The 17479-nt window shown below is 36.0% G+C and overlaps 1 protein-coding gene across 1 annotated transcript in view; it reads left to right on the top strand.

The window, feature by feature from the left end:
- Positions 1-11641, top strand: part of LOC106883540 (uncharacterized) — a 56704-nt gene extending 45063 nt beyond the window's left edge. Inside the window, exons 24-30 of the mRNA XM_089344380.1 lie at positions 1308-1437; positions 2163-2287; positions 4644-4983; positions 6939-7144; positions 8174-8563; positions 10810-10951; positions 11519-11641. Coding sequence (XP_089200506.1) covers positions 1308-1437; positions 2163-2287; positions 4644-4983; positions 6939-7144; positions 8174-8563; positions 10810-10951; positions 11519-11535 — 1350 coding nt within the window. The 3' untranslated portion in view covers positions 11536-11641. The remainder of the gene's footprint in view (positions 1-1307; positions 1438-2162; positions 2288-4643; positions 4984-6938; positions 7145-8173; positions 8564-10809; positions 10952-11518) is intronic.
- Positions 11642-17479: the final 5838 nt, after the last annotated feature.

Raw genomic sequence — 17479 nt, 5'->3', positions numbered from 1 at the left:
ATCATAAGAGTGACAGATACATTTCATCATAGTTGCAGCTTATCAATGCCATGGCTCGTGTCACTTCTGAAGCATAACTGAATCCACCAATCAGAAGAATTTAATTATAGATACAACATCAATTATCACATTCCAAAGCCTTTCCAAATTAATGATTTTTCTGAACTAGGGGTGGTCACCTCTGTCAACACACCCTACATTAAACAAATATGAAGCTTGCTAGTTACCTGGGATGGCAGTTTATCTTGTTAAGAAGACCACAAGGAAGAGTGGTATACCGTTAAGTGGTTCTGTAAACTGATCGTCGGCTCTGCTGGGCATTTCTTCCCGTCCACACTTTGTAGTTTTAAAGTGAGAATCAGTCTATGCAATTCGATCCCATTCTTAAGACTTAATGGGCTGACCACAATGGTTCAGTCAGCTAAAACAGCTGCAGTGACTATTAAGGCATAGGCTTTACATTGGCGTGGATTTTTCTTTGAGGAATTGCCTTACAGGGCTGGAGAGCTCCATTTCCCCTGGATAAACACTTATACATTAGTATAAATTATCTGAGTTTGTTAATACTGTATTGTGCAAGATATTAATAAACTAGTCTGGCGACCATAGGGTTTTGTAGTTTCTTCTTATAAATTAGTGCAGATTATGAGAAGTTCAAAACTGTCAGTGTCTGCAAAGGCATTGTTGTACCTGTAAAAACATTCCGCTTTAGGCCTGCCACGTAATCAAATAGCTTAAACTCGGTATCATATTGATTTCTCTTTCTCTTTTTCCTTTTGTTTTCTAAGGATATCATCTAAAGTATTATATTCTCTTCTGTTTCTTCCTTTGGTATATTTATCTTCATTGTACACCTTTTTGATTGTTGATATTTTGCTTCATATTTCTACGCTTTTCAGTCATTTATTTCGCAGACTGACTTCATAAACTATCGTTAGTCCGTCTCCTCTTTCCTTCATAACATTACTAATTCAGTATGATTCCTTTTTGTCCTTATATGTACGTATATATGTCTGTATATATATATATATATATATATATATATATATATATATATATATATATATATATTGTTTTGTGAAAAGCACCCATACTACACTCCCTAAAGTAATTAGTGTTAGGAAAGGCAGCCATCGTTAGAAACCATGTGAAAGCAGACACTGAGGTGTTGTGCAGTCGTCTGGTTTATTGGTTTCAAGCAAACCATCCAACCCATACCAGCATGGAAAATGAAAGTTAAACACTGATGATGATGTTGACGACGATGTGTCCATCAAGTATTAACTTTCTCTCTTTCTTTCTTACAGATATTCGAGCAATACCTGATCGATATAGGTGAGATGATCGAGGAACACTACAACCTTGCCATCGAATACCTCTCCTTTCTGCAAGACGATATCAACTTACATATCAGTGAATTCTTCACCATTATAAGAGGTGAGTTATTGTTGTTGTTGTTGGTTAGCACCAGGTCACTCCTTGTTCTAGTAGACCTGTGATGTGATCAAATGAGTTCCAGCCATGACCACCTCTTCCTTCAGGCATGGCGTATCTGACTATATTATCTAATGTGCCCATCTCAGTTGATATGAATTGTGATAACTCTCATTTTTGGCAATGATTCTTGCTTGATGTATGTTGACTGTCATATTTGACAACGACTCAGTCACTGAATATTATGTTGTCTTGTGTTTGATAATGTTTTCTTTTGTATATGATAGCTTTTGTGTTTGACAATGTCTCTCGTTTTCTGTATGATGTTATGTATTTGACAATTACTTTCAACTTGTGTATGATCTTGTATATTGTTTTATGTGCCTTATATATAATGTGTTTTGTGTATGATGTGTGGTGTGTATGATATATCTTATGCATGAGGCGTCATATGTGTATGATGTGTCTTATACGTGATATATCTTGTGTATGATGTCTCATGATTGATGTATCTGATGTAACATGATGTGTCTTTTGTATGATGTACTTTGTGTATGATGCATCTGTGTATGATGTGTGTTGTGTACGATGTGCCTTTTGTATTATATTTCTTACATATGATATAGCTAATGCAATGTATGTCTTGTGTACGGTGCATTTTGTATACGATGTGTCTTAAGTTTTGCTATTATGACTCTCAACCACCATAACTCATTTATCTCCCTTAGAATATGTATATGCGATCTCTGAATCTCTTGACAACGCTTTCTACAAAATGTCGCATGTATTTTCCTCGGACGATCAAAGTACAGTTTACAGGTTGCTCAAGTTTCCCAAGGATGCCTTTAAAGAGGTAGGTTTATCGAAGACACCCTTCCGTCTATGAAATGATTTGAAGATGGGCTGGAGGCACCAGGAAGTGTCAAAGGATTGTGTAAATTAGAAGTTACGGAGCAACTTTCAAAAATGTCCTTTCGTGGGTTGTTCCAGACTAATTGAATGAAAGAAGGTATGACACAAGAGTGTTGTCTAAAAGACCTCTCTCACACGCATACATTCACATATGCATACTCATACATATACACAGACATATTTGTGCATACATTAGTACACATACTATGTATATCATCAACATTTCATGTCTGTTTTTCATGCAAGTACCATGGTAACATATATATATATATATGTGTGTGTGTGTGTGTGTGTGTGTATACATATATATATATGTATATATATATATATATATATGTGTGTGTGTGTGTGTGTGTGTGTGTGTGTGTGTGTGTGTGTGTGTGTGCGTGTGTATGTGTGTGTGTGTGTGTATAGGTATTGGTAGCCATAGAACCCAAGATGTTAGGTAAGGCTATGCAAGTGCTACGGGAGGACCGTAGTTAGACTCTCGGTTCGATAATAATACGAGTGAAGAGTCTAATGCGGTATTGTGTGAGCATGCATATGTTAAATAAAATGAGACAACAGAACCAAGGCTGTGTGGAATTTATAGGTCATGTATAAAGAGAAATGTAGTCTTACAGCTGTTTCTGGGATATTAGGGATATCCCTTCATCAGAGACGATATGAGAGAGTTAACAAGAGGGAAATAGTAGAACTGAAGATAAGGAGTTATCAGTAGAATTCATTATAGAGTTCAATATATCCATCCTTTTCCAAAATAACTCTTTATTGAACTTAGTTTTGTTGTCTCATTTTATTTAACACACACACGCACGCACCCACATACATATGTATATATATATATATATATATATATATATATATATATATATATATATATATATATATATATATATATATATATATATTATACAAGAATAAGGGCAGGGAATCGTCAATTAGTAATAGAATTAATAATTAACAATTTTGCCAAGTAGTTCAGTATGAAAAAAACCTTTATCGGTAAAATCATTTATCAAATTACCATGAATTTTTTTAGAGACACTTTCAGATTTATCAGAATATTGGGCTGATGAGACGGAATAGATTAATATCTTAACCGCGAAACGTTCGTATCCAATTAACTAAAGGCAGGTTTGTTTTTTGCTTTTCACTCTGGTTTTTTGTTCTATGTGCGCCATAAATATCGCCATCCATTTAGAGAAAAATTTGTAGTTTAGAATCAGTAGTTTTTTGACTGCTATTTCTAAATTTTCAGTATGTTGGAGAAGCAACTCAATGCTAATCCCTGTATATTTACGATGATAAATGATTTTACCGATAAAGGTTTTTTTCATATTGAACTACTTGGCAAAATTGTTAATTATTAATTCTATTACTAATTGACGATTCCCTGCCCTTATTCTTGTATAATTTATATTTGATACCTCTAAGTTAGATGGTTAAACCGTAGTCCCTTCACACGGGACTTTTTTTCATACGGGACTATTTTGTGACGCACATGGAATGGATTTCTTTTGAGATGGGATGCCTGAACTCGCTAGCCGATGAATTCGTAAGTGCCTTTTCTTCTCGTTGATTTTTGGCGTCGCATGGCCAGAAATTACCGTGAATTTTTTTAGAGACACTTTCAGATTTATCAGAATATTGGGCTGATGAGACGGAATAGATTAATATCTTAACCGCGAAACGTTCGTATCCAATTAACTAAAGGCAGGTTTGTTTTTTGCTTTTCACTCTGGTTTTTTGTTCTATGTGCGCCATAAATATCGCCATCCATTTAGAGAAAAATTTGTAGTTTAGAATCAGTAGTTTTTTGACTGCTATTTCTAAATTTTCAGTATGTTGGAGAAGCAACTCAATGCTAATCCCTGTATATTTACGATGATATATATATATATATATATATATATATATATATATATATATATATATTATATCTTCTGCTTGTTTCGATTTGGTATTTATCTTAACGGGGAATTTTTGCCGATATGCTAAGTTAGGGGGACGTGAACAAACCCACACCGGTTGTAACGTGGTTGGACGCACACACACACACATATGATAAGCTTCCACAAAGTTTCCATACACCAAATACACTTTCAAGGTATTGGTTAACTGTGGGCTATAGTAAAAGACACTTGCCCAAGGTAACATACAGTGGAACTGAACCTGAAACCATATGGTTGCAAAATCAGCTTCTTAACCACACAGCCATGTCTGTTTCTTTCTATGTATTTATTATGGATTTTTCAACCATTCTATCCTTTTTTTTCTGTTTCCTCTCCCCACAGCTGCTATGGGCCCTGGAATACTGGAGACCATCCGAAATTCTAATATCATTCAACAACATGATTTTCGACCGCTTGAGATATAAAATAAACTACATAAAAGACTCATTAATCCAGCCGAGTCTCAGTTACATGGAATTTAATCCGGCTAAAGGAGTTTTCATGGCACTCATCGATGACAGATCAACAGAGTTACTCCAAAAGATTTCAGAATATTCTTCAGGGGCCTCAATGAATATGGTCTTTCTAGGGGACAGTGTATATATAAACTGGGGTTTCTTTGATATTTATTACGATATAAAACCAAGTTCCGATGTTAATAACTGGTTGCCACCATTCAAAGGTAAGCTGTTTGTTATTATTATTATAATTATTATTATTATTATCATCATTATCATTGTTGTTGTTATTATTATTATTATTATTATTATCTTTGTATCACAGATTTTGCTGGAGCTCCTGGAGTCTTGCATGCGTAGCGGGCTTACTATTATTATTATTATTATTATTATTATTATTATTATTATTATTATTATTATTATTATTATTATTATTATAGACGTCGCACAGTATATAATGTCATGAGGTTGCTGATTGAAGATATTGTGTCTACCGGGGTTTTGTACTGTTTGTCAAGTCACAACAAGGACCTCAGACAGACAGTACTTTACACAATATGTGTACAAGTCTTTTGCAATACATCTAGATTGTAGGGGATCTCTAAGTTTTTCAGCTGTTTTTTTTTTCTGATTGAGTAGTATTGAACCCAATGCTCCGATGACAATGGTCGAGTGTGAGTTCTTTCTTCTTTTCCCCCACCCCCGGTACTTATTCGCCTCCTTTCATAGTTCTTCATATCTTTTAGTTGGAAAGAGTGACCCCCCTCCTCCCTTCACTTTTTTTTCATACAAAAACTAAAGCAAATTTAGAACGGATTATAGCTGTGAAAAGAGCCCAGGAAAATAGGTAACACCCCCTACAATATGGGTGGGGGAGAGAAGTTGCCAACAGGTGGCTACACGAAATTCAACTCTATACTTTAAAGAGTGTCTTCCCTTGTGAACAGATTTGGTAGACGGAAACTGAAAGAAGACCGTCATGTGTGTGTGTGTGTGTGTGTGTGTGTGTGTGTGTGTGTGTGTGTGTGTGTGTGTGTGTGTGTGTGTGTGTGTTTGTGTGTGTGTGTATGTCTGTTTCTCCCACACCACCATCGCTTGACAACTGATGTTGGTGTGTTTGCGTCCCCGTAACCTAGCTGCTCGGCAGAAGTGACTGATAAAATAAGCACCAACCTTACGGGGAATAAGTCCAAGGATCGATTTCTTCGGCTAAAGGGCGGTGTTCCAACATGGCCACAGTCAATTGACTGAAACAAGTAAAAGAATGAAAGAATACGAGAAAAAACGTTCCCTACCTCTAAACGAAGAGGGTTCTCTGAATATGTACGATGTATTTTAAGGCTAAATTGTAATTCTGTTAACGTTTGCGTAACAGAGATATTTTGGTTGGATTATATACACTTCTTTCTATATTTTGTAACTATCACAATATAGAAACATTTCTCATGGCACCAGCATACAATAATAATAATAATAATAATAATAATAATAATAATAATAATAATAATAATAATAATAAAAGCTAATAAACCGGATATTACATTTTTTATATTTTCCGTGAATTTTTCAAGGGTCCAGCCAGTTATTATTATTATTATTATTATTATTATTATTATTATTATTATTATTAAGGCAGCGAGCTGACAGAATGGTTGGCACAATGGATCATATACTTTGTAGTACTTCTCCCATCTTTATGTTCTGAGTTCAAATTCTGCCAAGGCCACCTTGCAATAAAATAAGTATCAGTTGCACACTCGGGAGTCGTTGTAATTGACTCGCCCCACTCCCCTCGAACTTGCTGGCCTCGTTCCAAAGTTTGAAACCATTATTATTATTATTATTATTATTATTATTATCATTGTTGTTGTTCTGGCTATTACTATTAAGGAAGTGAGCTGGCAGAATCATTATTGGGTGCTGCCAGAAAATGTATTTGACCGCATTTTTCCCAGCTTTATATTCTCAGTTCAAATTCCGCCAAATTACCTTTCGTTCTTCCAGAATCGATAAAATAAGTACCAGTGGCATACTGGGGTCAATGTAATCAACTTCTCTTCTGCTGAAATTTGCTGGCCTTGTGTCAAAATTAAAATCCCGGCTGTAAAATAAGCACTTGGTTGATTGTGTTGTGTTAAGTGTGTTTCTGTATGTCTGTTTTTTTCTCTCTAATGTACAGCCCAAGCCAGCCTCTTTAAAGACAAACATGTAACCACATTCGACGGATACCATTATGACTTCCAAGGATCTTGCAGTTATACCTTGGCCGAGGCGAAAAAGAACTTCAAGGCGGTCGCCAAGTTTGATGAGTATCAGAAAAAGATGACATACATAACGATCACAGACTCAAGCTCAAATGTTTTTACTATTTATTCCAATGGCAAGGTAAAAATACAGAACATTCACACCATTGTACATGGGTCGGGCTTTTATAGGTTTTATCAGAGATGATCGATTTGGTTTCTTGTCTGTTCTGATTAAAATAGTTACTGAAAACTCTTCAAAAAATATTTAAACCTACTGCTTTAATTCTTTCAATACCAACCTACTTCTAGGATACAAACTTCCTATTTTAAAGAGTTCTTAACTAAAGCCTTCCATCAAAATTCCATTTTAATCTATGTTCCAAACACCAGCTTTATGATGACAAAATTATTTTATTAAACTCTTCATTTCTTTCGAAATTAATTGAAACAAAGGCTTATTATTATTATTATTATTATTATTATTATTATTATTATTATTATTATTATTATTATTATTATTGAGTGAGAGAGTAGGGCATGCCATCAAAGTGACACTGGAGTATTATTATTATTATTATTATTATTATTATTATTATTATTATTATTATTATGTTGTTGTTTTTTTTCTTCTTTCTTCAAATTTTCTTCCATTTCTCGCCGAGTGTTTTCCGTACACCTAGGGCAGAGAAACTCGTTGTATGCATCCCCAGTTTACACACACAAATTCACAGGTAAAACATGTATATAAAAAAAATTAATAAATAAATAAATTCACGAATGAATGTTGTTTTCACAGCGATAATGCTCTTCTCAGTACATGAGTCGTTCCAGTTAGCACGATTTTTTGCACTTCCTGTAGGGATGGTAAGCCTGGTATCATTTTCAAATAGGTTTCAGTACCTTTTTTTATCATTCCTAGAGATCCTACAATCACTGGTATGGTAGTCGCCTTGAGGTGCCACATTTTTTTCAATTTCTATTAGCAAGTCTTTATATTTACTGATCTTGTCAAATTCTTTCGCCGCTATATCATGATCAGAGGGAATACTCATGTCAATTAATAAACACGTCTTCTTTGTCTGATCTTTTATAATAATATCCGGTTTATTAGCTTTTATTATTATTATTATTATTATTATTATTATTATTATTATTATATCTTTGACAGGTCACTGCTTCAGGCTCTGAGGTTCAACTGCCATTCACTAAATATTACACACACATTTACCGAGAAGGCGACACTTATATCCTTGAAAACAAACGTGGCTACAACATCAGGTTCAACACGAAGATTGAACTTGTCACCCTCGAGATCAGTGGGTGGTTCTTCAATCGAGTCGGAGGTCTGTTCGGTTCTTACAACAATGAACAATTCGATGACATGGTTCCGAATAATGCGTTGCGTAGAAGGAGCCTGGAAGAGTTTGTCAATTCTTGGACAGAGGAAAGAGGCTGCAGATCCCGAGATGTCGCAATTCAGCACGATGTGAAGGACAGCTACCTTTGTTCGGAAATATTCTTGGATTCTATTTCACCGTTCCGACATTGCTTTAAACAGGTAAATTATTTTAGAAAGTGACTCTATGATGACTTGTAAAACGAAGAATAACGTTCCTGATATTATTGCCTTTCACACACACACACACGCACACACACACGCACGCACGCGCACACACACACACACACACACACACGCACACACACACACGCACACACACACACACACACACACACACACACACACACACACACACACACATATATATATATATATATTCATATATATATATATATATATTCATATATGTATATATATTCATATATGTATTAAACTGTTTTCAGCAAGACACCTACTCCTGTTCCTCTGTCCTAGTTTCTTATCACTCCATTCTATACCCTGCTCGGTTGAGGGGTTCTTGTCTTGTGGCTACTTGGTCACCTCACCAGTGCTGGGGCCACCTGAAGAGCATCCATTATGTAATAACACCAGTAATTTTACTGGAACACGTGTCCGGCATATAATAAAAAATATAAAACACTTGTTACATATTCTGGGTTTGCATACAAACAAATATCTTTTATCTTTTACTTGTTTCGATCATTTTATTGTGGTTTTGCTAGGGCACCAGCCTGAAAGGTTTTAGTCGACGAAATTGACCCCCAGGGCTTATTTTTTAAAGCCTAGTAGTTATTCTATCAGTCTTTTTTTCTGATTCACTAAGTTACAGGAACGTAAATACAGTAACACCAATTGTCAAGCGGTGGTGGGGGAGGGAAAAATACAGACACAAAAATACACACAAATATATATATATATTACTACATATATATGACAGGCTTCTTTCAGTTTCCGTCTACCATATCCACTCACACCTGCACCTATATATATAAGGATTACATGGCATTACATAAACAATATTTCAAAGATTTAATAAAAACATAACTAAGGGAAAATTTGTAGCTAATTCCTCAGTCAACAAAAGATCATTACAATTTCGCGCCGTTATCGTTAATATTTTTCACTTTTTGGTGGAGCCTATAGCAAAAAGCCTCTGGGAATAGCTAACGAATGTAGATGACAATGACGAAAGCAAAGACAAAATTAAATTATTATGATGATTATACATATGGAGCAAAAACTGCCGTGCGTCTGTCAGACAGATGAATATGAGTAACACAAAAGAAAATGAAAATGTCTTGTAGGACTAGAGACAAAAGAATGACAGATATAAAATCAGAATGAAGGAAGAAGTCGACAAATCGAGTAGGATAAAGAAGCATGCACTCACATTCAAACACAACTGATATTGTGCAATAATTACCCGAAATCATTTCGATTATTTCAAGTCATCTAGTATAATAAATGCGAAAACTAATTTCTGTGTGTCAGTGTGTCCCGCTTTGACCCCTTCTCTCACTGTTCAATGACACTTCTATTATTGCTAATGTTGGGGTGAGAGTAATAGTAGGCATAGAGACGGTGAGGATGGTGGCGGAGACAGAGAGAGAGAGAGAGAGAGAGAGAGAGAGAAAGAGAGAGAGAAAGAAAGAAAGAAAAAAGAGGGAGATAAAGAGAGACAAAGAAATTTAGGGAGAGTTGATGATGTTTTATTAAAAGTAGTTGTGTTGATGGTGGCAATTGGAGTAATAATAAGAGAGGGAGAAAGAGTGAGTATGTGAGAGAAAGAGGGGCTGAACATTGAACCAACATACAGAACTACCATACTAAACGAACGTACTGAACATTGAATTCCTTTACACACACATTTGGACTTTTTGTGATCGTAATGGGGCGATAGTAATAGTATGGGCTGTAGTTGTGTTAGAGGTGGAAGCGGCGGTGACGATGGTGGTTGTGATGGCAGTGGTGGTTGCGGCGGAGGCCGAAGCGATTAGGGATGTCGGTGAGAGTAAGCGATGTGAAAAACAATGGTGATGGTGGTGGAGGGGAAGGTGACGAAGTCAAAGGTTCTGATGGTGGTGGCGTCAGTAGGTAGTCTGAACGGTGTGTGTATGGCAGATGTGGTGGCGATGGTGGTAGTATTGTTATCATGCAGCTTTGCAATGAGTTTGAAGTCGACAAATTATATCATTGTTTTGATGAAAATTGTTCAATGCCTAAAAAATATTGTTCAAGTTGAATAAAATTTAATATGTACTCAATGCATGAAGTATTATTGTTGGGCCCAAGGCCTAATGAAGAGCCCTCTACAGGAGCTAGCTTAAAAGCTGCCCTGTGGGGCAGCTTTTCAGCTAGTGTTGAATAATTCTCACCGGTTTTGTTGTTTCTATATCTTTGTACAGGTGTCATCAGAGCCTTTCTACCACATGTGCGCCTTAGAAGTGGACGAGTGGTCACCGGTCAACACCCTTTGCGATGTTTCAATGTATTACATTGACCAATGTTCCTATAAAGATGTACCGGTCACAGTACCGAAAGTGTGTTGTAAGTAGACAGACTTGTTTAAGATCAGCGGGCAAAACACAGAAAGAATACATATATATATATGTGTGTGTGTGTGTGTGTGTGTGTGTGTGTGTGTGTGTGTGTGTGTGTGTGTGTGTGCATGTATCTTGTGACAGAGAGAAAGAATAATTATAAGACTGGTTGGGAAATAAATGAGAAAATATCAGTCAAAAGCTACTGAAGGCGGTGCTCCAGTGTGGCCACAATGATTGAAACCAGCAAACAAATAAGAGAGAAATAGAACAGTAAGGATGATATTGTGGTGACGGTGGTGGTGGTGGTGATGGTGGTAGGAGTAATAATGATGATCAGGTGATAGTGTTGGTGGTGGTGGTCACAAGTGGAATACCTTTGATTATATGTCTGCTGACCTAGTCTTAAAACAGAAACCAGCAACACATACAAACACACATACACACACACACACACTTAATAATTCTGTCATTGCTCTAATTAGACATAACTCTGGCCAAGCTGGAGCAGTATTTTTGACATATATTACATTTCTCTCTCTTTTTTAATATCTTCACCATTTCTCGTTTCCAGATGGCGGAAGTTTTTAATCAGAATTTGACCAGCTTTCCTCAAGAGAGAAGACGAACATCAATATTTTCCAAATAAAAAAATCGATTAAAAACAGATTTTAATAAAAGTTCCAATGAAACTCCATTTTGTCTTTTCGTTTCTTTCATTCATTTCTTGTCTTGTATCTTGTCATCTTCATTCTCTTCCTTTTGCTACAATACACATACACACACACACACACACACACCACATAATACACACACACACACACACACACACACACACACATACACACACACACACACACACACACACACAGGCTCTGTGGTAAGTAGCTTGCTTACCAACCACATGGTTCCGGATTCAGTCCCACTGCGTGGCACCTTGGGCAAGTATCTTTTACTATTGCCTCAGTCCGACCAAAGCCTTGTGAGTGGATCTGGTAGACGGAAACTGAAAGAAGCCCGTCGTATATATACATGTGTGTGTGTATTTGTTATTTGTGTCTGTGTTTGTCTCCCCACCATCGCTTGACAAACGATGCTAGAGTGTTTACGCCCCCGTAACTTAGCGATTCGGCAAAAGGGTCCGATAAAATAAGTACTAGGCTTACAAAGAATAAGTCCTGGGGTCGATTTATTCGACTAAAGGTGGTACTCCAGCATGGCCGCAGTCAAATGACTGAAACAAGTAAAAGAATAAAAGAATATACATACATATATAAGAGGAAAACTGTTTTAAATCTCTGACCGATATATATATATATATATATATATATATATATATATATATATATATATATATATATACCTATATATACACATATATATATACACATATGCATACATATGTATATATATATATTATATATGTGTGTATGTATATATATATATATATATATATATATATATATATATATAAATATATATATATATATATATATATATATATAAATATATATATATATATATATAAATATATATATATATATATATATATATACACACACTCACACACTCACTCACACACACACACACACACACACGCACACACACACACACACACACACACACACATATTAGAGTATAGTTGGGATGAAGCATTGTTCAACATAGTAATGATAACTTTTTTTTGTGTAAAATAAAGCAAGTTCTATCATGGTTTCTGTTATATAAATAATCATTATGAAAACTTGAGAAACCTACGATTTGCGACCAACAGACTTTAACATCTCGAATCGCCTAACAAACATGGAAGATGGGACGAAGACAGACCCTATAGACAACAAAATACACACACACACAGAGCATGAACCGTTCCCTCACCTACGAGGAAACCAGAACCCCAGAGCCATAAAATGGAGACACAATAATACAACTCCTTTTTTAGAGAGAAAATACCACAATCGCGCCCCGGATCCGACGTAAAGGAATTTTTTAATGAGTACACAAAGCATAGACCCTAAAATCGTAAATTTGTGAAATAGAAACTTCAGCAAAAATTAGATGAGTTGTCTATTGAAAGGTTTCAAATGTATCCTGACATCCCTCCCCACCCCCCACATAATCTCATAGAACTAAAATCTGATATTGAGCATTCTAACCGTCACCGCCGTCTTATAGAAATCTTTGGCAGTAAGAATTAAAGATGGCGAATCAATTGTCAGAAATTAATCTCCCTTTACCCCCTTACAAGGAGAATGACAAACATTTAGACATATATATGGACACAGTCTCTAAATTTTCTCTCAGAAAATGCAAACAGAACATTCATGAAGAAGAAAAGGAAGCTTTACAAAGACAGAAGAATTACAATTCAATCATCCTAAAAGAAGCTAGCAGGGGTGGGTCGATAGTATTTGTGGACAAAGACGACTATAAAGATGAAATATTGGAAATTCTAACAGACCAAACCTACTATCAGAAAGAATTAAGACACCCGGTACAAGCATTAGTGAATAGAATCAGAACGTTAATTAACGTATACCAAGATTTTTTCACAGACAAGGAAAAAGACTATTTCTGCAACTGTGTAATCAAAGTGAACAATTTCCAGAATTTTGCCTAGGATCCACAAATCTCTGAAATACAGAGAACCATAAACGAACAGAAGAGCCAATACATAAAAATGCTAAGACCTACTACCTTCAAATTGAGACCAATAGTTGCTGGGCCTCAAGCGCCAGCACAACAACTGAGTCATCTTTTGGATACACTCCTCAAACCTTTATGACTATTGATATATCCAATTGTATACGAATCGAAATGGATTTCCTCAAACACATTCCACTCACTGACCCAGAAGTTACTATATTTACAAGCCTTGGTGTCACTAACATTTATACTAATATATCTCACACTTTGGCCCTGGAAGCAATCAAACATTAGCGAGAATAACACAGAGGATGGATAGACAAACGCTTCAAAACAGACTTCGTTACTAAGGCTAGACGCCTGGTAATAGAAGAGAACGCCTTTAGATTCGATAATAAAATATCTCGACAGGTAATTGGCATGGCTATGAGGACGAGATTTGCACCCTCATATGCTAACCTAGTCATAGTTGTCTTAGAAGAAAAGCTCAACGAAAAAGTAGAGAAAGTTTTTAATCATAATTTCAATAAATACGTCATTGAAAAGTGGAAGCGCTTCCTCGATGACTGCTTCATTTTTTCAAACAGATCAAATAATGATCTACATATACTTAATAACATCTTCAACACACTTCGCCCATCTATCAAATTCACAACAGAAAACGGTTATAATGAATTACCATTCCTAGATATTCACATAAAAATACACGAATCCACAGTCACAACAGACATATTTTACAAAAAAAAATGGACACGCACCAATACTTGGATTTTTACTCTTGCCATCCCTCACATATCAAAAGGAACATTCCATACAGTATGGTAAGACGTATTTGTACTATAGTAATCGATCCAAAAATACATCAAATCCGATTTAATGATCTCAAAGGCTTCCTAAAAGAAAAAAAACAATTACGCCTTAAGATTAATAAATGATGAAATTATAAAATCGATGAATCTGAAAATCTGAACAGCACACAACAAAGGGCAAAACAGAAATGAGAAAAGACGTATCGGAGGGGTGACGCATAGCCTGCGCGCAGATAGATTTTTTTCGCAAATTATAGTCTGGCTTACAATGCGTTGCTTACCCATGCTTTTTAATTGGACTGATTTTTTTTAAGTATCACCATTATGGGTATTTATACTCCAGTGAAATTAAGAAATCAAGTCGGAAATAAATAATAGAAATTATCCATCGGTCCCGGCCCATAAGTTCTCCGGAAAAGAGCGACTAGCGGACCTTCTTCGACGCCCAAGATCTCCTCAAGGACGTCGTCGCACATTTCTTCCACTAATTCCCTATAAAATGCTAAATTGGACGTTCCACCAATCTCACTGTCCGATTGGCTGACGGCTGTGAGCACATGAAGACATTCCACTTTCCAAATGCTCCCTTCGGTCTCTGTTTTACCCAGGACTGCATCTTCGATAAAGCAACTAGCTTCAGAAATACGTGTCAGGCGAACGGCGACTACACCTGTTCAAGGAAGCACTGGCGATGTCGTAGCCTCAGCGCATGTCTGCGCATCATCAACCACGGCATGCCCAGGCCACCACGCAGTGGGTGCTGACAGTAGACAGACCTCCTGACCATCAGGACGCGTCCCTTCTATAAGGAGCGGAAGAGGATACGCTCCAGTGTAAATAGACTGTGGCCAGGACAAGGCACGACGGTCAAGCGATAGTAGATAGCGGACGCAATATACGTGTTAGCCACCTCTGCCCGATCTTTAAGGGATATTTTCTCTCGGCCCATTTCTGAGTGAGAGTAGTGACTCTGCTCGTTACTTCGTCCCAGTTTTTGTCCATATTGAGGTCCGGACCAAACCAGACCCTGTCCAGCGCCCAACGACGCAGCTGGACAGCATGGACACGCTTCTCCAGGTGCCGAGCCGCAAACCCACTGATTTTTTTCTGTTTAATTGTTGCTCCTGGAAACCGCCTCGTAGCCCCTGAGAGCGATGCCGATCATTTCTATATGTTTATCATCCGACACCACCCTGGTAACGTCGTTGGGATATGCCACCATGTATTTCTCACATTCTAGGTCACGTGGGATGCCTCTCAACGCCTCCAGTTTGTGTAGTAGTGGCTCGAAAGTCAGTACGTACAAGAGAGACAAGAGGGGAAAAACCTTACCGAACCGAGCGCATGATGTTGAACGGCCCTGAGAGGTGATAGTGATAATGATAATAATAATAATAATAATAATAATAATAATAATAATAATAATAATAATAATAATAATAATAATAATAATAATAATAATAATAATATCAATACCAGCAGATGACAACGTTTCTCTAAAAGAAATGGAAAAACTTTCAAAATACAAAGACCTGGAAATAGAGGTAACTCGAATGTGGAATCTAAAAACAGAAACAATTCCTATCATAGTAGGTGCCTTAGGTATAATAAAAAAATATTCAGACAAATACATAACAAAAACACCAGGACTTACAAATATATATAACATACAGAAAATTGCACTACTGGGCACTGCACACATCCTACGCAAAACACTTTCAATACAGTAACCATAAGAGCATCACAGCAAACCACAGCACATATCCAAGGCGCACTGAGCTGCGCTCGGTAGTGAAGTGAAAGCACGTTATAAAAATAAAACTACTGAACAATAATAATAATTTTTTAATTTTGGCACAAGGCCAGCAATTTTAGGAGGGAAGGGATAACTGCTCAAACTAGAACTTCTTTTATTGACTCCGAAAGTACAAATGGCTAAGTTGACTTTGACATATTTTGAACTCAGACTGTAATGATAAAAGCAACAACAACAACTACTACAGCAAGACCCTTTGTCTGAATATATAAAAAAAAATGCGAAGGCGGAAAGAAATAATTGACAGACAAAGCAATTAATGTAGGTGATGATGAGATAAAGGTAGGTGGGAGATATTAAATAGGGGATAAACGATCAAATAATCATTGAGATAATGAATTTCCGTTGAGAGAAAATATAGTTTACCTAATCATCTCATTGTATCTGACATGAACAGATAACGACGATGTGAACATAGGTTTCTGGCCTGAATAGAAATGATAAAACTACTTATATATGTATGATTTTATATGTATATATAAAGAGAGAGAGATAGGGGTCACAAAAGACTGGCAGAGATAGTTAGGTTTAACCCTTGGCGTTAATAGTCATTGACGAGGATTAAGATGAATTATATCAAAATCCGAAATCGTTCGATCCAACTATATATGTTAGTGACTTATCTCCCTTCGTCAGTCATTAAGACTGTGCTTTTGTGGCTTTTGAGCTGTATTAACTCTTGTTTCTAGCAATAGCTGGTGCTGATCATTACCCTCTGTCACTTTTGTGACGTCCGTCAAATTTGCTTTAAATTCAAATTACTAATAAGCCATCCCTGTAATTTGTTATATATATATATATATATATATATATATATATATATATATATATATATATATATATATATATATATATTTATATATTGTTTCTTTCTTTCATTCATACACATACTTACATATGCATGATTTTATATATATATATCTTCTATTCTATCTATATATATATATAATTGAATTTCTGTCTGTTTGTGTCAAAATGAAAGTAAAATAGCAAATCTATAGGAGTAGCCTCACCTTGGTTCGAAACTATCTGTCAAAATGAAAGTAAAGATAGCAAACCTGTAGGGGTAGACTCACACTGGATCAGATTCAAAACTGAATATTTCAATTCTCCTTGAGAATACGGACTATCAAGTTAAACAATATCAATTAGAGAGATGTATCAACTCACTTATTATTGTCTTATAATAAACAAACAGAAGTTCGCGTGTGAAATTGGTCTTATTCTACTTCAATTATTACATGTTTTTCTCTTATAGAATACA

Source organism: Octopus bimaculoides, chromosome 28 (assembly GCF_046866305.1).
Source record: "Octopus bimaculoides isolate indiv1 chromosome 28, ASM4686630v1, whole genome shotgun sequence".
Classification (NCBI taxonomy): domain Eukaryota; kingdom Metazoa; phylum Mollusca; class Cephalopoda; order Octopoda; family Octopodidae; genus Octopus; species Octopus bimaculoides.
Note: the sequence above shows the minus strand (reverse complement) of the source record. Positions and strands in the feature narration are given on the sequence as shown.